At 25.4% G+C, this 26,390-nt stretch overlaps 3 protein-coding genes across 3 annotated transcripts in view; all 3 read right to left on the bottom strand.

The window, feature by feature from the left end:
* Positions 1-9,600: 9,600 nt before the first annotated feature.
* LOC126898081 (uncharacterized) lies at positions 9,601-10,071 on the bottom strand. The gene has a single exon (XM_050672027.1). It carries the CDS (start codon positions 10,069-10,071, stop codon positions 9,601-9,603), a length of 471 nt encoding a protein of 156 aa, XP_050527984.1.
* A 110-nt stretch (positions 10,072-10,181) lies between these two features.
* Positions 10,182-10,973, bottom strand: LOC126898080 (craniofacial development protein 2-like). The gene is made up of 3 exons (XM_050672026.1): positions 10,922-10,973; positions 10,654-10,837; positions 10,182-10,545 (listed from the first exon to the last, which is right to left on the bottom strand). Exons 1-3 carry the CDS (start codon positions 10,971-10,973, stop codon positions 10,182-10,184), a joined length of 600 nt encoding a protein of 199 aa, XP_050527983.1.
* Positions 10,974-12,636: 1,663 nt separating this feature from the next.
* Positions 12,637-26,390, bottom strand: part of LOC126898730 (uncharacterized) — a 17,918-nt gene continuing 4,164 nt past the window's right edge. The window contains exons 2-14 of the mRNA XM_050673038.1: positions 24,839-24,893; positions 24,583-24,600; positions 24,350-24,367; positions 23,433-23,447; positions 22,760-22,774; positions 22,620-22,649; positions 21,301-21,312; positions 19,508-19,651; positions 15,742-15,897; positions 14,605-14,787; positions 13,788-13,937; positions 13,079-13,219; positions 12,637-12,958 (exon numbers count right to left, since the gene is read on the bottom strand). Coding sequence (XP_050528995.1) covers positions 12,918-12,958; positions 13,079-13,219; positions 13,788-13,937; positions 14,605-14,787; positions 15,742-15,897; positions 19,508-19,651; positions 21,301-21,312; positions 22,620-22,649; positions 22,760-22,774; positions 23,433-23,447; positions 24,350-24,367; positions 24,583-24,600; positions 24,839-24,884 — 969 coding nt within the window. The 5' untranslated portion in view covers positions 24,885-24,893 and the 3' untranslated portion in view covers positions 12,637-12,917. The remainder of the gene's footprint in view (positions 12,959-13,078; positions 13,220-13,787; positions 13,938-14,604; positions 14,788-15,741; positions 15,898-19,507; positions 19,652-21,300; positions 21,313-22,619; positions 22,650-22,759; positions 22,775-23,432; positions 23,448-24,349; positions 24,368-24,582; positions 24,601-24,838; positions 24,894-26,390) is intronic.

Below are 26,390 nucleotides of genomic sequence, written 5' to 3'. Positions count from 1 at the left end.
AAGGGAGGATTTTATTTTTAGATGATCAAATAGTCCCGAATTAAAGTCGTTGTAGTCTTCGACTTATGTGAAAAAAATATGTCATGATCTTATTAATATATATTTATTTTTCGTCCCCTTTGAATTAACCCTGCGTACGTCACGTTAAATTCAATGAAATGTACTATAAATTACATATTATGTACTCTTTTAATATTTAATTTGAAATTATTCAATAGTTAAAGTTTTGCAAATGATCTGCTAATTGAAAAATATTTAGCCAAAACGTATTCGTTTAAATACCTCATAATATTATTTTTACACAACAATATTTAGACATACACTTTTGGAATATTCAAAATTATTGTGAATAGTTATTTTATGACATTTAAATTGATAACTGTAAACATTTTTATCACCAAATTTAAGAGAACTTTAAATTAAGTAGTATAAAATTATGTACTATTTAAAATAGAATTCTTGAACTTTCAGGCATTCTAAAATATCGAATATGAGGATTTGAACGTTTTTTTTCTAAAAAAATTTCTACAAGTAGACTTTTAATGCGTTGCTTTGACCCAATCGCTAAGGTCCATTTTAACAGCTGCCCGACATAGGTTGATGTAATACATATAAATTAACTATTATAAGTAATGAAAATATTAATGATTGGTAAATTAAGCTTTTATAATCTATTAAGTTTGAAAAATATATGATGTTAAAACTTTATAACCTAAATAATAATTTCTATTCAATGTAATTTATAATAATAAGTACTTATCACATATTTGATAAGCACAATAGACAAATCTTATAAAGTTTTTTATAGCCTGACCGTTTGCATTGAAATACACATGTTTAAATTTGAGTGTATAAATATTGAAAAAAATTTTAAATTCTGTAATGTAACAATGCTAATTGTAATAATTGATAAACTCAACTAAAAATTTGTATAAATTTTCTTCTATTTAGAGGCTTAAAATATAAATAAATTCTCTCAAAAAATGATTATTAATTATCAAAGTTTTTGCTCCAACCAATTTATGTCAATTATGGTACAATAAACTTTAGAAGCAAAGAAAAATAAATTTTGAGCAATATAAAATAGCAATATATATAAATAAAGCAGTTATTGAGATATAACGATTTTAATTTTGTTTTAACTTTCGCCCTAACTATTTTTTGTAACTCTGCAGGTTGTGAATGTTTTAGTCGTTTAAAAATATCTTGCTTGGCATTTTAAATTGTACACATCACACTTTTGCTTAAAAAGTGAAAAAATATATACAAAGTGATTATAACATTGTTAACCATTAATTTTTCCTAAAATGATAATCATTTGTACTATTTTTATCATTATGCTTTTCTTTTCCCACTCAGTTATAAAAATATTCATAACTACTAAACTACTAATTTAAAAGTTGTTATTGACCAGACATTAACTTAAATGGATAATTTTATATTAGGTGTACTAGTTTAATATGTATGTTGCTATTTAATGAAATTAAGTTTGTACCCTTCTATACCTCTTCATCGAATAGACATAAAAAGTGTATAACAATTTAAAAATTAAGAAATAATTGCTACTTAAATAAGCCAAAAATAATTTTTTTCTTAAAATAATAATTATTTTAGAAGAAATCTAGTGGTTAACGATAAATGAATCATTCTGTATATTTTTTAATTAACATTTGGCATATATGTAACATAATTTTATTATTTAAAAACATCAAAAGTATTTGCATGTAGTTATTTTTTATAATAAATACACTAGTTATATTAATTATAAACTATTATTTGTATTTTTTGCATTGATTAAAAAAATAGTATGAGTCAATATACACAAATATTTCTTAGTAACACACATTATGTTACAATATAAGAGTTTGATATAAGTAAGATACAAATGTAAATCATTATTAAATCAACTTTTTTTCAAGATAATATCTAGTGAAATTTAGCGATTATAAATTATAATTAAGTTTTTCTTATTGATATTAATGTAATAAATATATTGTTAATATAATTGAGTTATCAATGAATTGTTGGTTCAATTTATTTATTAAAATATAGAATATGCCGCATTTTGTTAGTCGACTATAAACATTTCACATTTAAACTTAATCATAGTCACCCTATAATTATTTTTATCAATAATTTCATAATAATATGTTAACTAAAACACCCAGATTATTTAATTATTATTATTTAATGTACTAGGTAATAAAAAAAAGAAAAACGTTTCAATAAGTTTTTCTCTGTAAGTTGTCGGGCTTTAATTTTTAAAACCATGTTAATTTTGGGAGCATGATACATTTTTTTTTATTTGTGTTAAACACATATTGAGGCATATCACTACAGTGATTTATTTCATTGTCAGGTGTCAATAAAAACTTATTTAATAGAATACCTTAATTTTTAGTACGCTGAAATTTAATGTATTTAATTTTTTTAATGATTATTCTTGACTATCCTAATCTTAGGATAGATTTGCAGCCATAAAATAATGAAGAAATGGCATAAAATTTATTTTATCTTTATTTTATAGCTATTTTTATTTACTATCTTCATTTTTTAAGGATATGTAAAGTATGTAATTAATTTTAAAAACAGCGTTGGCAATCTTACAATCATCTGAATAAAATTAGTTTTATAAAAAAAATATATAATTTAATTTTTTGATAATTGATTAAAAAATGTTATTAAAACTATAAAAATTTGATTTTTTATAACATTTTTAACGAAAAGAAACTTATGATAAATATTAAACTATGGTCTTAAGATAAATATAGTGATTTAAATCTAGATGTTTTCTTAAGGTGCCTGATAACTGTACTTTTCATATTATTTTATTACGATATAACAAAGAAATCTAGATCATTGAGGACTCAGACGAATGATCCAGACAAATTTTGAGATAGAATGCGACCTTAAATTTGAGGGACAAATTAGTGTTAGTATATTTTTAAGCTCAGAGGAAAACGCAGTTCTCCCTCAAGTTAGTCCATTGCATAATTACATAAGGTACAATTAAATAAAAGGCACGTATATAAAACTCCAAAATTTACATTTTTTAGGGGACTACGAAAATGTTCTGGGTGATTTAAAATTCATAACGATGCCAATAATAAATTAAAACAGAATTTTCATATTTTTTGTTGATTAAAATCGGTCCATTAATTGCTGTGTAAAAAAAAAAAAACAATGGTAAAAATCTTAGCTTTGCATTGAAACTAATACATCATACATATGACCTTATACTCGTACAACGGCTTAATATTAACTTTTTTTATTGTATTTCAAAACACAACTTCGCCTGAATTTATATAACTTTCAAAAATAGAATTAGTAATGTATGTAATGTGCCTATCTCTACGTTAAAAACATAACCAGAATTTGTATTTCTTTCTTTAGGTAGGTAAAAAACGTAGTATAAAAATAAAGAGAGTTGAGAAAAATTCAAATCATTATTGTTTACTTCGATTTGAAGCTGAGAAGGTATTAATTGTACTATGAAGAGTTATTTAGCTTTGATGCGAAGCTGAGAAGGTATTGGTTTTACTATGAAGTGTTTTTTTATTTATTTTTTTTTGTGTCTGTTACTACTTTTTCTTAGCTCTCGCTGAACCGATTTCTTTCAATGATAGGTCAAAAGAACACAAATCATATCTAATCAAAGACATTACCATCAAAAATTAAAAAAAATTTCTCTCATTTCCCGTAAATGGCGGAAACCTCTAAAAAAATTTCAAATTTATAAATCGCTTATTTTAGAAATTTTTTCAATTTCTTTTACTTAAAACTGCCATAACTTTTTCAAAAATGAACACATGAATATTATTAATTTTTTTATAGATGCTTGATATCTTTACCTACCATCTGCTATATATTTTTTATAAATCTGACCCTTCACCTGCCCACAGAGGGGGTTTAAAATTACAATTTTTTCAACTTAACTTTTGAAAGTGTATCGGAAAGTATGACACTTTTATATATATATTAAATTAAAGCTAATGTAATATATTTTATTATAGAAAAAGAAAAATTTCAGACTTTAGTATGTTTTCACAGTGAAAACTAACATTAAAGTTAATAAAATAATATAATTTTTGTAAAAAAATTATGTTTTATATTTTTAGTTTTATAATGCTATAACTTATGTAAAAGTATATGGATCAATACAATTTTTAGCTTCGATGCGAAGCTGAGATTAATTTTACTATGATGTGTTTTTTTTTGTGTCTGTTACTACTTTTATTCAGATATCACTGGACCGACTTTTTTCAACGATACGTCAAAGGATCACAAATTGTATCTAGTTGAAGACATTGCCCTTAAAAATTGAAAAAATTTCCCTTGTTCTCCATAAATGGGGGAAACCTTCAAAAAAATTACAAATTTAAAAATCGGTAAATTTTGTCATTTATTTCACTTTTTTTTCTTAAAACTTCCATAACTTTTTCAAAAATAAACAAATCAACATAATTTTTTTTTATACTAAAACCTTAAATATGTCCCTTTTATTTGATATCATTTTTTTGAAAATCTAACACATAACCTGGGGGGATTTAAAATAGCAACTTTTTTACAAAAATTAACTTTTTCAACTTAATTTTTGAAAATGTTCCGGGAATACTGCGTCCTTCAAACATATATCAAATTAAAGATTATTTTATGTACTATAAAATGAAAAAAAAAAAATTTGTCCCGACACTTTTTCTTCTACATTTAAACGGCTGCCGTAGTTCAAAAAACACTATTTTTGTGTTAAAATTTTCGATTTTAAATTTTCAACTTAAAAATGCTATAACTTTTTGAAAAATGTATATATTAGCACAAATTTATTTTTTCTAAATACATTATAAGTACATCTTTCATTTGACTTACTTTTTTATTAAAATTGGACAATTTCCCCTTATATAGGGGACGTTCAAAACTTGAAATATTGTAAAAAACATAGATCTTTTTTAACTTGACTTTTGAAAATGTTCCGGAAATACTGTGTCCTTTAAACATACATCAAATTAAAGCTTATTTTATGTACTATAAAATGAAAAAAAAAATTTGTCCCGACGACCTATCTTCTATGCGCAAATGGCTACCATATTCAAAAAGATGCTATTTTAATAAATTTTTTTTTTTAGCTTCGATGTGAAGCGGAGAAGGAATTAATTTTACTATGATGTATTTTTTTTTTTTTAATGTCTGTTGCCACTTTTTCTCAGCTCTCGCTGGACCGAATTCTTTCAAAAATATGTCAAAAGATCACAAATCGTATATAGTTGAAGACATTACCCTTAAAAATTGAAAAAAATTCCCTCGTTCCCCGCAAATGGGGGAAATATCCAAAAAAATTACAAATTTAAAAATCGCTAATTTTCGAAATTTTTTCCTTTTTTTTCTTAAAACTTCCACAACTTTTTGAAAAATCAACAAATCAACATAGTTTTTTTTTATACTAAAACCTTAGATATCTACCTTTCATTTGATATCATATTTTTGAAAATCTATCACTTAACCTGCTTATTGGGGGGAATTTAAAATAGTAACTTTTTTACAAAAATTAACTTTTTCAACTTAATTTTTGAAAATGTTCCGGAAATACTGCGTCCTTCAAACATATATCAAATTAAAGCTTATTTTATGTACTATAAAATGAAAAAAAAAAATTTGTCCCGACGACCTATCTTCTATGCGCAAATGGCTACCATATTCAAAAATATGCTATTTTAACAAATTTTTTTTTTTAATTAAACACTATCTACAGATTTGCATCGAAGCGTTTTTTATGATAGTGATTTTAATCACTGTCAGATATCATCTATACTGGACCCAACTATGCAACGACCCCACTGTGCCGCCACCCCAATATGCTACCGTTTTTTAATTTATTGTTCAGTTTGTGCCATTTTATAATTATTCTTTATTAATAAATAATAAAATAATTATTATTTTTAATATCTTTATTTATTCTTTATGTATTAACAGTATACTCTTTCTTTTGTTTTTTAGTCATGTTTAAAATAATACGCTAACGTTGTTATTTGAACGCTATGTGGGTTACATTTCATTTTTTAATTAAACACTATCTACAGATTTGCATCGAAGCGTTTTTTATGATAGTGATTCTAATCACTGTCAGATATCATCTATACTGGATCCAACTATGCCACGACCCCACTGTGCGGCCATCCCACTGTGCTGGTTTTTTTTTTTTATGATAAATACTATTTATATACCTCTTTTATTTGAATTTTTGTTAAATAAAACTATTTCCCTTTATATGTTTATTCATATATTACACTTTTAAATCACAATACTTGTAATCAGGTCATAGGAAATAGGTTATAGGAGATCATGTGGCTTTTGGAATAAACCACCAATTTTTTAAAATTAAACTTTGCATCGAATCGTTTTTGATGATAGTAAATTTAATCACTGTCAAATATCATTATACTTGAATCATCTATGCCACGTTCCCACGGTCGTTTTTAATATTTTTTTATTGAAAGTTTTTTAACAGTGACGAGTTTACATTAGGGACTACCTGGGGTAGTTGCACTTATAATTTATGTGTCTTACGTTTATGCATACTCTTAGTTTTTTAAGCCAAAATTAGTCTTAAGATTATTTGAAAAATTTTTTTTTTTGCCGAACAAAAAATTTTAGGTTGAGTATCAAGTATAAACTGTCCTTAGGAAAGTAGTTCTTCCATATTATAGAAGATATATACATTATAGAATCTATAATGTATACATTTTTGAAAATCAAAATTATTTCACTCAAAGTTTACTTCAGAAATACAACTTATCACATTCGTAGGGTTATATAAAAATAGTTTGAACTTCAAGGATGAGTTCATTAGTTTTGTTTGAGGGAATGCTGAGATTATGAATTGTAGCAACTGAGTTATTGGGGTTACTGTGATAAACTGAGAATGGTATTGTTATAGTCCACGCGAAAAGAGCGGTTCAAAATCGCATAAGACTTTTTGTTGTTGTGTTAAGACAGATACTATCATGACATAAATCCTATTTGTGTGGCTACATCCATAAATTTTTTGTGATGCTGACTAATACTAATTTTATCAATTTAAAAATCGGTTATATACAATTTGATCAACCTAAATTTCTTAAAAATTAATATCATTTATATTTAATATTTGGTTTTTGAACATTACTTATGGTAAAATGCAAAACATGATAAAAGCTTATGATATCATGAACTAGATTTACCAAAAAACAAAAAAAATGATATTACAAATAAATCAAAACAAAAAAAATGATATTACAAATAAATCAAAACAAATGTTTTTGTAAAAACCCTACATATTGATTGACTTGAAAAAATAGAAAAATATTAAAAACACTTTATTGAATTCATTTTTCAACCATAAAATAAAAAGAAAATTTATTAGATTCAAGTTAATTTGAGAATTAAATTTTTTATCATTAAATATATTGAATAAAATGCAGCTTGAAATTCCTGATTTTGTATAAATATTAATAACTTTTTCAAAACCTATAATGGAATAAAAAATTTTTAGAGCTAATAAAATAAAATATCTGATTTTAATGACGTAAATTAACATGTTTTATTCAAATCAACTCTTTTTTTTTTTAAGGAATACAAAGTTGATTTAAGTTAATAAGAGACTATCATAATAAATTATTGAATTCATATTAACATATTTTTATGTTTATAAATTATGTAATTTTAACCATTGCCAAATAAAGCAAACAATAAATACGCCCAAATACTAACAAAACTCATAACTATATATAGGTATGAAAGTAGTGTTGCCTATCTTATAAGTCTTGAAATTTAAGTAAATATTCAGTATAAAAAGTAATGATTGGTATTTAATTATTAATAAAATTATCATTATTATTACATGATAATTAAAGGAGAATTATACTTCAATGTTAGTTAATAATCAGTTTTGTTATATTTTTAAAATACTTTAGAAATATAGAATAGTGGGATTTTATTTGGCCAACCTGATCTATTGTTAATTGAGTACTGCTAGTGATGCAATGAAAGAGTATTCTCGAAAAAAATTTCACAATAATAGTAATTCTTCTTCTCTACTAAAGGCATTGCCTGGTCGTTGCAAATCTGGATCTTTATTCTTTTCTGTTAAAAGCCAGTCTTTTCATGTCTATGTATCGCTACAGTCAGCTTGTCTTATCATATCTTCTATATGTGCTTTCCTCGGTCTACCTCTACCTTTGTGTCCATTTATTCGTCCTTCAAATAAATTTGTTATAAACGAATTGTGCCTTAATAGGTGACCAAACATTTTCCACTTCTTTCTTTTATGGCATTTAACAGAATTCTTTTTTCCCCTACTTGGTTTAATACATCTACGTTACTTTTCATTTCTGTCCAGCTGACTTTCAGCAACCTTCTCCATGTCCACATTTCCATAGCTTCCAACTTCTTCTTGTCTTGTCCATTGATGGTCCATGTTTCACAGCCATATAGTAGTACGCTCCATACATAGCATTTGACAAAATTTTTTCTTGACTTTGTATTAAGTTTTTTGTTTGTAAGTAGCTGCCGTTTGCTATAGCTATTCTTTGTCTAATTTCTATTGAGCATCTACCATCGCTAGTAATCGTACTTCCTAGATACTTAAATTGTTGAACCTGCTCAATTAAGTTATTATCTATTTCTAACCTCACTAAAGGAATTTCTTTTGCTTTAGTCATCACCATTGACTTTGTTTTATTTGCATTTATTTTCATTTGATACTCTTGCAATATTTTAGTGAGGGTGGTTAGAAATTTTTGCATGTCTTTTTCCGATTCAGACACTAAAGCAATGTCATCTGCAAATCGTATACAATGTATCTTTTCTCCATTTATGCTTGTTCCTTTAGAGTTTCTCTTATACTTGTCTATGATTTCTTCTACAAATAAATTGAAAAGATAAGGTGATAAGGAACAACCTTGTCTCACCCCTCTTCTAATTTTTGCTGTTGCAATATGTTCTCCTACATTTATTAAGGTCTCTTGTTTCTTGTATAGTAACATTATTATTCTTCTGTCCCTCTAATCTATTCGAGTTCTTTTCATAGAGTTCATCAATAAATCCCAGTTAACTGTGTCAAAGGCTTTTTCTAGATCTATAAAAGTTATAAATGTATTTCTATTTTTTATTTAGCCTTCTTTCGGTAAGTACCCTTAGAGCTAAAATTGCTTCTCTTGTACCAACTCCCTGTCTAAACCTGAATTGGTCTTCATCAAGCTCCTCTTCGGTTTTTGTCCTTATCCTATTTTTTTATCATAAGAAGTATTTTGGACGCATGTGTTAACAGATTTATTGTTCTATAATTCTTGCATTCTGTGGAATTCCCTTTTTTAGGGATAAGTACAATTTTGCTTTTGGCAAAGTCCTCCGGAATGTTGTCATCCTTATACATTTCCTCAATCATTTCATATAGCTTATTCTCGGAATTTTTTCCGACGTTTTTTAATAGTTCTGCTGGGATGTCATCTACTCCTGTCGCTTTACCTTGTTTCAATTCATTTAGTGCTTTAATAAATTCGCTTTTTGTTATATTTGGCCCTATGTCTTCTCGTTTGACTCACTTATATTTTCAATATTTATGTCATTTTATCCTATACAACCTTCATACAAATCATCTATGTACTCTTTCCATCTCGTCACTATTCCACCTTCATCTAAAATCAGTTGTCCATTCATATCCTTAACAATTTTGCTTCTTGGCTTCGGTAATCTTGACAATCGTTTAATCATTCCATATGCTTTGTCCATTCTATTTGCAGTCATATTTGCTTTAATGTTTTCGCACGTTATATCCATCCATTTCTCTTTTTCATCTTTACACTTTTGGGTAATACGGTTCTTTATTATTCTATACATCGAATCGTACGTCTTCATTAATTTGTTGCGGTATTTTATTAAGTCCATTATCTCACTCGTTATCCATGGTTTCCTTGGATTTAGTTTCCTAAGTCCAATTGATTCTTCGGCAAATTGCCAAATATTATTAAGCAATTTTTCCCATGGTGGGTTGATATCATCAGCTATCACTCCGTTATGAACCTTGTTTTGTTTCTTCATTTTTAAGTTTTTCTACGTCCCATATTTTACATTTGGGTCGTTTTGTAATTTTCTTGTGTATTATTTTGTACTTCATCACTACTAGGTTATAATCGCTATCGATTTCCGCGCTAGGAAAACTGTGACTTGTAATTACAAGTCACAATTATTTGGTTCTTAAAACGGCTCTTTGCTAACACATAGTCAATTTGGTAACGATTAGTATCCCCTGATGCTACCCATGTATAGAGTCTTCTTTTTGGTACTTCAAACATTGTGTTGGAAACTAGAAAAATGTTCTGCTTACAAAAATTGACTAATCTTTCACCTCGGATGTTTCTTGTTCCTAAGCCATGTTTGCCTACTATTTGATTGTCTTGTCCTTCTCCTACTACCGCATTGAAATCGCCCATAATAATTACATTATCGCTATCTCGAGTTATTCCTAGCAGTTCATCTAGAGAATCATACACTTGTTCGATTTCGTCGTCTCCACTATTCGAGGTTGGAAATCATACCTGGATGACTATCATGTCTACTGTGGATGTCTTTAATTTTATTAATAATATTCTATCATTCACATGATAGGTATTTTCTACTTGCAGTCTCCATTCTTTGTTTAATAGTATTCCAACACCATTTTTCCCTTGTTTATCTCTCCAGAAATCTCCGTTGTCACCCCATCTAGTTTCACACACTCCTAAAATATCAAGCTGTTTAAGTGTCATTTGTTGTTTAAGTTCTTCAAATCTTCCTGGTCTTAACAACGTTCTCACGTTCCACGTTCCTATTTTAGTTGGAATAGTTTTTTTTTGATTTTATTTTCAATGTTTTGTTTTTGTTTTGGCATGGATTTCGCTGGCTGACAAACTGGGAAACCATGCTCTGTCTCCCCCTGCCGGACTCCGGGTTCCGAATCCCATCGTCTCATTTTATATCATTCATATGGTTCACCTTAATTGCTTGATGTTTGGGAAAAATAATGCAGTGGTTTCCCGTTGCCTTCTGCATCGCAATGACATCTATTATTAATAAGGGATGCTATTCAAGTATAGATAAATCTATACTTGATACTAACAATGTTGCTGCCCCTTTGTTAGGTTCATTTTGGTCGACTTTTACGACGGGCATGGCCTGCCGTGGGTGTATTCTGTGCCCCACCCACAGGGGATAATGGTAATTATCCTTCTAAATATATTCCTAGAGATTATTACTAGAAAAAGTATTTTTTAAAAATAAAATTATGAACTTAACTTAAGCTAAAATAAGTTTAGTGGTAAGATATAGAGAAAAAGAACAATTTTATTTAATTACTCATATTCCACATTAAAGTCTTATTAAATTATTTAACGAGTCTACAAACACGAAAACATTAACAAGATTTGAACCAGCATTTCAAAAATAATTGATATTTAAGAATAAAGAATATTGGTTAAGCATAGATTTGTTTATGTTATCATAAGAATTTTCCCAAAAAATACCTCAATTATTGTGCCCTCTATGTTAAATCTCGACTATACTGAACATTGTTTTATTTATTTAATTTAATGAAGTTTAAATTTTAATTTCTTTATTTAAAATGCATGATAGTATTCTATAATTATTCTAATGTGTTTTTTTATAAAGAGATTTTGAACGGCCATTTTCTGTTGTGGTTTGAATTGTTAAGAATGTAGCTGAACGTTTATGTGTTATTTCGAGATATTTCAAAATTTAATTAATAGAGTTTAACATACTGATGCAGACCACGACAAAAATACATTTGATTTGAGCTAATATATTTTTTTTCAAAAAGGTATTGAGCTTCATGACTTCAAAGTTTTACAGATCACCAAGTAATTCAAACAACAACAATATTAATTTTTCAGAGTCAATAAATTTCTCATTTTTTTAAATTAGAGGTAATAAATCATTATCGTAAAAGAAGTAAGTTAGAAATGGTGGTTTATCAATTACAATTAAAACTATCTAACCTTTCGAATCAACTATAGTAGAAAAATTTAGAACAGAAAGTGTATTTGGTGATATCACAAAATCGAAACAACAAATAAAATAAAAGGTAATTAAAAAATGTTGTGTTTGACATTTTCTATATAATTGCAAATATATTTACAAATGTTTAAATTCATATGATATATAAAAGAATTACCACAGTTAAGTATTTCTAAATGCTAATTAGATTTGTTCTGTTTTCGAATACATTGTTTTTCCAAAGTGAATTCACAAGATTAATCACGTCTAAAATATTTTTGCCCTCTCTACGAAAAATTTCTGAATCACCATGAAACTTATTAGAAAAGTGTATATAATTGTGAATTTTGAAACATCAACATTTGGATGATCATGCACACTTATTAAAAATGTTCGTTACCTCTTTAAAAATTTAATCAAATCTTGAACGCCTAAATTAACACAAAACTATAAACAGATATATATGTGGTGTTGCCTTCCTTCTACGCCCTAAATTCATGGAAAGTTTGAATAATTTCAGCTTATTTGAATCAAATTTTTAAATTTTTATTTATTTTATAAATAAATTTGTAAATTAGTTGTATTTATAAATACATTGCTAAAAGGATGCATTTGAAATAACCTTTTTCATATATGGATATAATATAGTTTATAATTAATTATAATTCATTGTATTAATATGATAGTAATAACATTATTTAAGATTTTTCGATTTGTAAATTAAATTAAGTACGTAATTTTTCCACATTTTCAAAAACAAAACATAATTATAGAAATTAAATATTTTCAATAAACGCAATTGTGATTATTTTTTTTTATTGTTTCGAAGCATTCCTTGGAATACAAATCCGGACAAAAATGGCTAATGCTATATTTGCCTATTTTTTATTACACTTTTAACGATTCTTTTTTAACGAAGTGGTCTTAACCCAACTTCCTGAAAAAAATTATAATTAAGTAAATTAGTTAATTAAAATGGTGCTATACATATTTGTTTATGTATTAATATTAATTGTATTTAATGTTTTTAATCGGGTTTTAAGTGCTAGGATAATACCTATTGTATGAGGGTAGTGACAACATGGACAATCAAGAATAGTAACTAATCGATTAGTACATGAATCGCAAAGTCTTCTTCTACAACAATCTGTTATATTAATTTTATGTTCTGGAATGATTGATTTACATAAAAAACATACTAAAAAAATTGAAAATATTATTAAATTTTTTCATAAATTATGATCTAATTTTTATATAATATTAAATTGATTAAACTCTAAGTTTTATATTATAAAAGCTATACTAGAATATTATCTAAAAATAAATTAATTCGAGATAAAGGGTTAGTGCATTAAAATCATAGTATTACGATCTATCATAAAGTTGAATATGAATAAAAAAAAATTCTCATTCAAGCGACGCCACTAAGTGTGTTGCTGTGACTGAAAAAATAGTCCATAAGCGAACGGCTTAAAAGTATTACTACAAAATTAAAAATGACACTGAAAACAAAAACCCTAAGATCCTATTGTTAATTATAGTGCAAGTTATCTACTATTTGTGTCAAGAAGAATAATGCTAATATTTATTTAAACCATGAAGTTCAGGGAAAAAAGGTCCTAATGAGATTTGCTCTTTTTTTAGGATCTTAAAAATGAAGTTCATTCAATACACTTACTAATATTGTTCCACTATATATATAATAGAATAAATTGTAGATAATAAGGATGAATCTTAATTTTATAGTGTATTTGTAAATACTTTACCAGTAGTTATTACATCTTTAGAGCAATATAAGCAGGTCGTATTTCCTTTTATATTCATTGAACTTAGAATACATGATTTACAAAATATGGAATTGCATTTTTTATAAGTATCAGTTTTATCAGAAATAGCCTCGAAACAACAACAGCACTCTTAAAAAGAATCAATAAATTAATTATAAAAATAAAATAACAATAAAAATAACTGAATGAAGTTAAACATTTTATAACTTTTTATTCAATCAAAGAGCTGTAGAATCGTTTGAAATTAGTTTATATTAACACATATATTTTAATATAATTTCCCAACTAATAGTTCGAAGTATAGCCTCAGCTAATATTTGGTTCATTTAACTTGAAAATATGTATGTTATTTTATTTAAACACATTTCTTAGTATGAAGAAAATTGAATACAGCTCCCCAAAGTACGGTATTTTAACTATTTTATGCGGTAATGTTATATATGTTGTCCATGTTTGGCTTATAAGGACTTTATAAAGATAACCAAAATTGCTATTTTTAACGATAGGTAATAAGCGCAATTATCTTGGCTAATCTCTTTTAATCTTTTCAAAATACTGTACTCTTATAAGTAATAGAACACAGTGTAATGTATTAAGGCAATGAATATTATTAGAGCATTTCGTAGATTTAATTATAAATCTTAAAGGTTTAATTGTTATCAAGCAGATCTGGTCTACATAAGTATTGAATAAGAGATTAGATTGAAATATTTCAACAAAATGATAATTATGTCAAATGTTATAAGTGTTGTCAGTTAGGTCAATACACGCTTTATATACAAGATATATCACTTACGATTGCTCTTTCGTTTTATGAGTGGTTGATTACAATATGGGCAATTATCGTTTTCTTTAGTTATTTGATCAAAGCATTCCTTGCAAAATTCGTGTGGACAAAACGAAGAATAGCTATATTTTCCTATATTTGTTTTACATTCCTTACATAATGAATTCAACTTAATTATATCAAACAGTTTACCTAAAAATTTCAATGATTCAGTTGGTAATTTAATGGATTAAGAATTATAAACATTTACATATTTTGTTAAAATATTTTGAACATATTATCAGCCAGTACAACTTTTTATTATTTAAATTTAAAACTTAGTTATGAGTTGATACCGTGGTTATTTATTTGGTGGTGATTAGGGATTAGGAATATATCCTACTAAAACTAAACATATTTATATGCTACTATATAAATCTATTATTAAGTTACACAAACTTAAGGCCTTCGATGTGGCTTAAACACAATTTATAAATGCATATCATTTCTAGCCTTTGTAATTTATATGAATAAATTTTCTTATGTACAACTAGTACCAGTGCTTCATTTCGTACAAATTGATGTACCCCTCAGTTTAAGACAAAACATAAAGACAATTAAAAATAAAAAATTTTTAAATATATTTTTTGAAATATAATTTTTATGTACCCCAAAAGTGTTAATTTCAATATTTGTAAAAACAATTATTTTTTCTAAATAAATTATTTGTGGTATTGGTTGGGAATATTTAAAATACTATAGAAAAGGAACTCCTAAAAGTTTTAAAAACTTGTTCTGGAGGTATTTGTAGAGTGTAAAAATCCATCTCCTAATAGTCACTATTTAATTATTTTAGTTATTTATTCAATATGAAGTGTAATTTATTGTATATGGTTAACTTCATTTTTTAATAAAAATGCATAGATTAAAATTTAAATCAATTTTAATTAGTGCTGCTAAACAGTACTCCGAAACTCACATTTTCTGAACCTTCAAATCCTAACATCTTAAAAAGTAATAATAGAAAACTAGTTTTCGAGTAGTTAACATATTATTTAGACCATTATTAATTTAATATGTACATTAAAATTTTGTTTAATATATTATAAGCATCACTATTTTAAAATAAAATTGATATGTAATACAGTTACATCTAAATATTATTACCTTTTGTTTTATACATGTTGCAAAAAGGACAACTGCCGTTAAGAAAGTTTTCTTTATTAATTTTAAAAAAGCAATTGTAACAAAATGCCTTATTACAACATGTTGTCACATACTTTTTCCCATCTTCATAAATATTCGAATAACATGTAAAACACACTAATAAAATTAAAAAGAAAGTATTTTAATGATGTACTAACAATTATAATTAAATTTTTTTCTAAAATGGAATTATTATTTCAAAATGTTTTAAAGATAATACTATATTTTCAATAACCATTTTACAGTAATTTTTAACAAGTGAGCATTCAGATTGTTTTAGCTTCGATGCGAAGCTGAAAAGGTATTCATTTTACTATGATATAGTAACTAATACTATAATACTATAATATTATGTTATCATAAGTGTCCTTATTATGTATTAGTTAAGTTTTTTAATAATTAATCTCAAAAAACCCAGCACAGTGGGGTGGCGGCACAGTGGAGTCGTGGCATAGTTGGGTCCAGTATAGATGATATCTGACAGTGATTAAAATCACTATCATAAAAAACGCTTCGATGCAAATCTGTAGATAGTGTTTAATTAAAAAAAAAAAAATTTGTTAAATTAGCATATTTTTGAATATGGTAGCCATTTGCACATAGAATATAAGATGTCGGGACAAATTTTTATTTTCATTTTATAGTACATAAAATAAGCTTTAATTTGATATGTTTAAAGGACGCAGTATTCCCGGAACATTTTCAAAAGTTAAGTTAAAAAAGTTATTTTTTGTAAAAAAGTTACTATTTTAAATCCCCCCAGTGAGCAGAATAAGTGTTAGATTTTCAAAAAAAATTATATCAAATGAAAGGGAAATATCTAAGGTTTCAATACAAAAAAATATTATTTTTATTTGTTCATTTTTGAAAAAGTTATGGCAGTTTTAAGTACAAAAAACATCCCGATAAAAGGTAATTTTTATCGCAAACATTACATTTTTTTTAGCTTCGATGCGAAGCGGAGAAGGTATTAACTTTACTATGGTGTGTTTTTTTTTTGTGTCTGTTACCCCATTTTCTCAGTTCTCACTGAACCGATTTCTTTCAAAGATACGTCAAAAGATCACAAATCGTATCTAGTCAAAGACATTATCCTCAAAAATTGTAAAAATTTCCCTCGTTCTCCATAAATGGGGGAAACCTTCAAAAAAATTACAAATTTAAAAATCGCTAATTTTCAAAATTTTTTCAATTTATTTTACATAGAACTGCCATAACTTTTTCTAAAAGGAACAAATCAATATAATTTTTTTTTATAGATGCTTGATGTCTTTACCTATTATTTGTTATATTTTTTTATAAATTTGACCCTGCCCACAGAGGGGGATTTAAAATGACAACTTTTTCACATAAAATTAACTTTACAACTTAACTTTTGAAAGTGTTCCGGAAATACTGACACTTTTATATATATATTCAATTAAAGATTATGGAATATAATTGAAAATTTAAAAAATTTCGGACTTTATTTTGTTTTCATGGTGAAAACAGTCATCAAAGTTAATAAAAAAAATATGATTTATGTAAAAATATTCTTTTTCATATTTTTAATTTTATAACGCTATAACTTTTTGAAAAATGTATGGATCAATACAATTTTGTTATGAGAAATAAGAATTATATACCTCTTTAATTCAACATATTTGTTTTTTAAATCGGACCATTTTCCTTAATACGCAGGGGGTTCAAAACATATAAATGCATTGTGAAAGTAGAACTTTGTCAACTTGACTTTTGAAAATGGTCCTGAAATACTGATACTTTTATATATATCGTAAATTAAACATATGTAATATACTTTAATATTAAAAATAAAAAATTTGGACTTTATTTTGTCTTCACGGTGATATTTTGTGTGAAAATTCTTGATTTTATTTTTAAAATTTTTAACTTTATAATACTATAACTTTAAATTGAAAAGTGTATGGATCAACACAATTTTTTTATGAAATAATATTTTTTAATAATCCCTTTTTCATTCGACATACTTTATTTTAATTAGGATATTAATAAGGAACTAGCAAATCATGTAACTTTTGGAATAATAAACCAATTTTTTAAAATTAAACATTATCTAAAGATTTGCATCAAAGCGTTTTTATTTTGGTAGTGATTTTAATCACTGTCAGATATTATTATACTTGATCCAATTATGCCACGACCCCCCTGTACTGGCTTTTTTAAACTTTTTTGTTTTATGAATATTTAATGAATTAATACAGCTAATAAATTTAGGTTTATTTATTTGTAAAATTATTATTATTTTTCCTATCCTATATTTATTGAAATGGAAATTTGTGTGTGAATTTATAATTTATTATCATATAATGTAATATAATAAATAATAATATAAAAATCCAGCACAGTGGGGTCGTTGTATATTTGATTCCAGTATAAATGATATCTAACAGCGATTAAAAGTACTATCATAAAAAACGCTTCGATGCAAATCTGTAGATAGTGTTTAATTAAAAAAAAATAAATTTTAATAAAAAGTATGTCAAATGAAAGATGTACTTATAATGTATTTAAAAAAAAAAATTTGTGCTGATATATACATTTTTCAAAAAGTTATAGCATTTTTAAGTTGAAAATTTTAACACAAAAATAGTGTTTTTTTATTTAAACGGCTACGGCAGCCGTTTAAATGTAGAAGAAAAAGTGTCCGGACAAATTTTTTTTTTAGCTTCGATGCGAAGCGGAGAAGGTATTAATTTTACTATGATGTGTTTTTTTTTTTTTAACATATATCAAATTAAAGCTTATTATATGTACTATAAAATGAAAAAAAAAAATTTGTCATATCATTGAAAAAAATTGGTCAAGTGAGAGCTAGGAAAAATGATTGACAGACACAAAAAAACCACAGAAGAAAATAAATTTGATATACATAAAAAATTCCACCTCACAACGGGAAACGACATTTGTGGGGTCCTTGATTTTTATTGAATTACATTAATTTATCTAAATTGACTAAAAATAAAAAGAGTTTTGAATTTTTTACGTATACTCATTAAAATTAAGAGAAAAAAATAAAAAAGTCAATGCGACGTGCGAGGTAAAAACCTTGTAGTTTAAGCATGAAATATATTAACGTAACCGACACGGTAATCGTACATTGCATTTGTTGGTAGTTAAAAAGGACAATTTAAGCTAGTTCAAATATTCAAAGTATAATAAAAATTGATCACTTGTGGCCAATTAATTTTACTTATTCAAAGTATTTTATCGAATTAAAAGAATCAAAAATTTTACATTAGTTCAATTTATATTCTATTTAAGGTAGATGTTTTATAAAAATTGATGCCTTAATTACTGTGTTCACTATCTCTAAAGTATTTGAAAATAAAAAAATCACCCAGTTGTAAATTTTTTTAAATATACAAATGAAAAACAAATATTTGTTTTATATATTCAAATTTTTAAATGGAATATTTATTACTATTTCATTCAGTTTTCGACACGTGTATTTTAGGATTCCTTCATAAAGTTTTGAACTCTGTTACCAGAAAAAGTCAAATTACAAGATAATGACTAAAAAAATAATAGAAATATTCATTGAAACGTAGCATTCAGAATTACTGAGCCAGACATTATGGTTTCAATGAACATCTCACATAATGCCCCTGATTTTCTGCTAACAAATCAATAAGCCTTGTTAAAAAATATAATTAAGTTTACATTTTTTGTAGTGTTATAAATTATATATAAACTTTTTAATACTTACAATTGGGTACATATTCTCTGCATATAGGACATTTATTAACACTTGTTTCTAGCCATTTAACAATACATTTTTTACAATACTTAATATTACAACATGTTAAAGTAAGTGTTTGTACATTAAAATCTTGTAAACAAATTGAGCACACTAAAAAAAAAAACTAATAAGTTGAGAAGAAATAATTATTGCCTTCTAACCTAATGCTAAAAATCTTATAAACATTAATTTATAGACGTAAGAATTAATTATGTTCAAATAATTATTCAAGGTAATATAATTTTTTACACACATTTTATTTTATTTTTATTTTATTAAGTTATGTTCATTGATTTTAAGTCACATATTAGGAGGCATTACTTTTTAGTCAACCCTCGCGGGCAAAGAATTTTCGATTTAGAATTTTCTAAAGTTGTTCACTTACCAGATATTTTTGCCAAAAATGTAATTTTAATCAAATAATTGAAAAACATTATTTTTATGAAAATTTAATAATTTTTTTTGATAATAACATTTGTTGTCAATCATAACCTTTTCTGCCCTTTGGCCGTCACTTATATGGGGTTATATTGTCTTCTTTATTTACCTCACCTTTATCCTAACTACTTGAGTCTGCCATACTTATCCTAAACTTTTACTTGACACGATGTCTCACATTATCTATTATTATATGGAAAAATCCGCCTAAGTTCTGTTCAGATCTTCTCATATTTTCTGACAAAATTGTACACCATCATTCGGTTTGATGCAATCTCATTAGTCGTTTCTTACGACTGGCAGAGGGACTGTGGAAGTATTCTTATCCCCTTTCCAAATGGGAACACTTAAGGGGTTGTATGAATATACAAATTACAAATTAATTTTGTGTAAAATCAATTAATATTATATTAATTTACTCAGGTTAATATCGCAAAATTTTCATTGCATTAACCGACTGTAACACGTAACAGAAATGGAAAACATCAATTTGTTAATTATTTGGAAGTTGGAGAATTATTAGTAAGAATATAATTTTAAGAAAAAAAATGTTTGCAAAAGATAAAATTTATTCGATATTTTGCAATTGTTTAGGTTTTATTTTTCCAAAGTACTGTTTTACTTTGTAATATTATATTATCACTTACAATATTAACATAAAATATGATTTTATCATTTATACATGTATGACACATGTTATGAATATATAAGATCACCCATTCATAGTTCCCGTCTTTAAAACACAAAATAACAATTTAATAATGGAATAAAATCTAATTATTGGGCAGATTTACAGTAACGCCTAAGTGTAGGGCCTCATTAAAGTCCAGAAAATCACATTAAACACTTTAATAAAATCTCTAACTTCCAAGATTATGCTTAAGATCGCCAGACTTTGATCCTCTGACAATAAAAACCCATATTATTCTATTAAAATTAGTTCTTTTAGTAATTTCAAAATACACAAAATCTGCGACACTCTACTCAAGAATGTTACTATCTGTGACTTTTTTCCAATTTTATTTAGGACTTATGTTTAGACGGCCATATTTTTAATGTTTAATATTTGACTTGGTGATTATTGTATCGCATTCCTTTTAGGCCCGCTACAATATCACTTTGGTAAAATTTCAACATATATATAAATATTTTTGAATCTTGTTTTGGAAGAAGCTTTAAAAATGTTAGTGTTGATCTTTCAATACTTACTCAATAAAGATAAAAATAAGAGTACATTATAAGTTATATTTCTAATAAAAATACATCGATTATTTAATTATAAATAATATATAATGATTTATATATATATATATATAACTTACCATCACTTCCGCCTAAAATATAATAATCAATGATTATTAGTTAATATTTAATCTAATAATACAGTTTAAGCGAGTACGATAAATATACAAAAACAAGTATAATTTAATTTAGTCAAGCAAGTGTAAATAAATTTAGGATAAATGTATTAATTAAGGATTGAAACTTTTTCGATTTGTTTGCGGCCTCCCTAAAGAAGGAGGTTTCTAAACCATCAATACTCCGGTACAGGTGGTTAGTCTGTCGCGCGGAGAGAAGGATTGCTACTCTAATTACCGAACTAATCTCTCGATCGACAAATGAAGTCGCCTGTGACTGAGTTTCGAACCCGATGCAGTGAGCGTTAAGCACTGCCGCGTTACCGACTCGCCCACGCCATCCCTTTATAAGTATAATATATAAATAAATATTTATCATAGCAATTATATAGTATGATATTAATATTCAATAGTTTAATATTTAAATTTTTGTGGAGAAATTATAAAGTATATTTTGTTATTTCTATGGCAAACGTGAAAAAAAATTGAAAGGCTTTATCATTATAAAGACGATTGTTATACTTTTACATTTATTTGTGGAGATATTTAACTTAATAAGAAATTTTTTTGGGTTGCCTTTTTTAACAGTAGATTTTTGTCTAAATTTTTAAAATGATGAGTTTTTTTCAATATTTTGTGACTTTAATTTCAACTAGATTAAAATCGTGTTCATTTGACGTATTGACCATTGAAATATTTTTAGTGAGAGTTGAAAATTTTTCTTAGTTACGCATTGAAATTAAAAAAAAACAATAAAAATGTTGATAAAAAAATCAACTCTATGTATTATATATTTAATTGTAATTGTGAAAATTCACTGTCAAATTTATGTGAAACACAAAATCATTTTTTTAGAAATGGTTTATATAATAACATGTTACCAAAAAATGTGGAATAATATAGACTGGTAGTAACATACACAAATAGTGTTAAGAAATTAAAAAATAACAAAGTAATAAATATAGTTAAAAAAAAACTAAAAAATACTTTAATTTCAACTAGATTAACATTGTGTTCTTTTGACGTATTGACCATTGAAATATTTTTAGAGAGAGTTGAAAACTTTTCTTAGTTACGCATTGAAATTAAAGAAAAACAATAACAATTTTTAAATTTGTACCTCTAATATTTACATAGTTTGAAAATTTATATTTATGTGTTTAATAAGTATTGCTTTACATTATCAATAATATTACGTTTAATGGTGTTATGTTTTAACTGATATGATATATTGTCAATATTTTTAATAATATATAGAATAATAGATGAAATAATAGACATACTGTCATTATTGTTGCTTGGAGAACAACATCCTGTAATTGTAACAATTTTCATAACATTTATTATGCATAAAACATTTAAAATGTATAATACTTAATGAATTCTTTAATGTATTTAATGTATTGAAGAAAAACGCACTCACCTTCTAATTCTTCATCTATAAAATAAGGTATTAATAATTATTTCATTATTAAATATAAGGAGACTCGCCGCTTCTCGTATAGACAACTGTAAGTGTTGTCAAGTCAGAAAATCTATTTATTTCTGTACAAACCATAGAAAACAGCAAAAAATATGAAGTATCCACAAGCACTTAAAAAATGTGTTATACACATTTTTTTAAGAACACTATAGCTTCAATTTTTAATGCCCATTAGAGAGGCCTTGGGTATAGAATAAATTTTTTTTTTAAATACGATTTTCTCACTTCTTATAATTATTAATAAAACAATAAGATTTAAAAAAGCAAACTTAGTACAGTGGTTAAAATCACTATCATAAGAAACGATTCAAAGCAAATTTGTAGATAGTGTATGAAATTAGAGGATTATAACAAAACCTAATGAAATTTTACTTCTTTATTTACATTCTGATTACAAGTTTTATGATTTATTAGTATAAAACTCGAATAAAGAATCATTGTAGTAATTATATAAAAAAAAAATTTTTTAATGTTATTTCTTGATTTAGTAATTGTTAAAAGTTTTTTTACTCATCACTTATATCTCATAATTGTGTCATATTTATTTTATATATAAATGTTAAATAATTTATGCATTCCTTCAAAAAAAATAAATTGCAAAAAATACACTCACCTTCTATATTTGATGCTGTAAATAATTTTATAATAATTATTTATTTTTAAGAGTTTTACTTAAAATATTGCATTAAACGTATTTACTTGATAACTATAATATTGTGCATTGAAAAATGGTTTAATTAGATGTAAGATTTTATAATAATGATAAAACACATTTTAAATAGTTTTACTAACAATTTAACATCTGTTAATTTTATAAATCTAAAAGCCACTTCCATCAGATGGTTTTTATAACGGACTTATTTTTCAATCGGTTTTGAATAAATCAATTTGTGTGAGAGTGATAAAATGTTATACCAGATGTCCTCGATATAGAATGTCTTAAAACTAACCTAAAACTCATAACTCATGATAAAATTAGGATATTGGAAATTAAAAAAAAATTATGGCTTTCTACGAACACACTGTGTACAATGAATATTTTAGCTTCAATACTATGCTGAGAAAATTTTTTATTATTTATCACTAATGAGAAACAAATTTTCTGTTTTTAATTTCAAATTAGCCATTTTTCAATGCTTTTCTAATTGTTATAATTGATGGATCGACAAAAATTTTAGGAGAAGTACTTATTAAGTTACAAGATTTTTTTTATAGATTGACGTGCATAATGCATATAAAGTAAGTGTCATAAATATACTCCTCTTTGAATCAAATCGTACTGTATATCCAATTCACATAATAATATGCTTGTATCTAATATTTTACATTATTTTCTTTTTGAGTTACTATAATGTTTTTGGGAGAAAATTAACAAGTTTCAATGTACATTAAATTTTCGAGTTTCCTTAAATTTCCTTTTTTCTGAGATTGCAGTATTGGTAAAAATAGTTAGTTATAGTTAAAATGAACAATTAGTAAAATTTAAATTAAGGTTCAATAGAATAATTATTAAATTTATTTAGTAATTACTTGGAATTAATGAACTACCTGTATATAACAAAATTAATTACTATTTAAAGAATAACTAAAATCAAATTATATCTCGAAAAAACATGTTTGTAGGTTATAAATCAATTAAAAAACTATAGATTTTTAAATAATTGAAATATTTTTGTGTATAAATCTAAATTATTAGTAAGAAAGCATTGTAGAAAGCTGAGTTTACTTACAAAAAGAAAATTTTATTGATAACTATTACTTACTAGAACTTGAAAAAACTCCTAATAAAAATATAAATAATAATTATAATTTATTTAACAAATTAATTTTATTGTTGAATAATATTTTTAATGAAAAACATGTATTAATCAATCATTAACCAAAGAGCAAATTTAATAATCGTAAGTTTTGAGGAGAGACATTGTCCATGACAACTACAATAATCAAATAATATTTAATTTAACCAATTTAGTCCAAAAATTAATAAGATGAATATAAAAATCAATTGTTTTATATTACCTGCTGATTGTATTAATAAATATGCCAATATTGCTATTAATATCATAACTGATTTCTAAAAAAATAGTAAATAGCTTATTTATGCATTGATGTTGATATGTTTTATCAGTCACACTAAAAGACTTAAAATAATAGACTAATTAAATTTGAGTTATACGTATGCACCATGTAGATCACAATAATATGACAACCTACTTTTGATCTACCAAATATTTTTGTGTTACTTTTTTTCAAATAAATTATGCATTCTTAAACTACGTTAAAATTGTATTTTATTTATATTTAATAATAAAAACGGTAGCACAGTGGGGTCGTGGTATAGTGGAGACATTGCATAGTAGGGTCCAGTATAGATTTAATCTGACAGTGATTAAAATCACTATCATAAGAAACGCTTCGATGCAAATCTGTAGATAGTGTTTAATTTTAAAAAATTGATGGATAATTGCAAAAGCAACATCAACTTCTATTAAAATAAAATACAAAACCCATAATTATCATACAAAAATAGTATATTTTTCAATATGGTAGCCATTTGCGTATAGAAGATAGATCGTCGGGAAAATTTTTTTTTTTTCATTTTGTAGTACATAAAATAAGCTTTAATTTTATATATGTTTAAAGGACGCAGTATTTCCGGAACATTTTCAAAAATTAAGTTGAAAAAGTTATTTTTTGTAAAAAAGTTACTATTTTAAATCCTCCCAGTGAGCAGAATAAGTGTTAGATTTTCAAAAAAAATTATATCAAATGAAAGGGAAATATCTAAGGTTTCAATACAAAAAAATATTATTTTTATTTGTTCATTTTTGAAAAAGTTATGGCAGTTTTAAGTACAAAAAACATCCCGATAAAATGTAATTTTTATCGCAAACATTACATTTTTTTTTAAATTTTCGACAGCCATTTGCACATAGAAGATAAGATGTCGGGACAAATTTTTTTTTTTCATTTGATAGTATATAACATAACCTTTGATTTGATATATGTTTAAAGGACGCAGTATTTCCGGAACATTTTCAAAAGTTCAGTTGAAAAAGATTTATGTTTTTTACAATATTTTAAGTTTTGAACGCCCCCTATATAAGGGGAAATTGTCCAATTTTAATAAAAAGTATGTCAAATGAAAGATGTACTTATAATGTATTTAGAAAAAAAAAATTTGTGCTGATATATACATTTTTCAAAAAGTTATAGCATTTTTAAGTTGAAAATTTAAAATCGAAAATCGAAAATTTTAACACAAAAATAGTGTTTTTTTAACTACGGCAGCCGTTTAAATGTAGAAAAAAAATTAAGTTGAAAAAATTAATTTTTGTCAAAAAATTTGCCATTTTAAATCCCCCCCAATGAGCAGGTTAAGTGATAGATTTTCAAACAAATGATATCAAATGAAAGGTAAATATCTAAGGTTTTAGTTTAAAAAAAAATTATGTTGATTTGTTGATTTTTCAAAAAGTTATGGAAGTTTTAAGAAAAAAAAGTGAAAAAATTTCAAAAATTAGCAATATTTAAATTTGTAGTTTTTTTGGATATTTCCCCCATTTGCGGG

Source organism: Daktulosphaira vitifoliae, unplaced genomic scaffold, assembly GCF_025091365.1.
Source record: "Daktulosphaira vitifoliae isolate Bord-2020 unplaced genomic scaffold, ASM2509136v1 Scaffold_2, whole genome shotgun sequence".
NCBI lineage: Eukaryota > Metazoa > Arthropoda > Insecta > Hemiptera > Phylloxeridae > Daktulosphaira > Daktulosphaira vitifoliae.
Note: the sequence above shows the minus strand (reverse complement) of the source record. Positions and strands in the feature narration are given on the sequence as shown.

Coding starts and splice junctions, on each gene's coding strand:
- LOC126898081 (XM_050672027.1), bottom strand. CDS start 10,071: ATGAAGAAACAAAACAAGGTTCATAACGGAGTGATAGCTGATGATATC.
- LOC126898080 (XM_050672026.1), bottom strand. CDS start 10,973: ATGGGATTCGGAACCCGGAGTCCGGCAGGGGGAGACAGAGCATGGTTT. Junction 10,838..10,921: donor AGACAGAGCATGGTTTCCCA/GTTTGTCAGCCA, acceptor CAACTAAAATAG/GAACGTGGAACGTGAGAACG. Junction 10,546..10,653: donor TTAAACAAAGAATGGAGACT/GCAAGTAGAAAA, acceptor AACCTCGAATAG/TGGAGACGACGAAATCGAAC.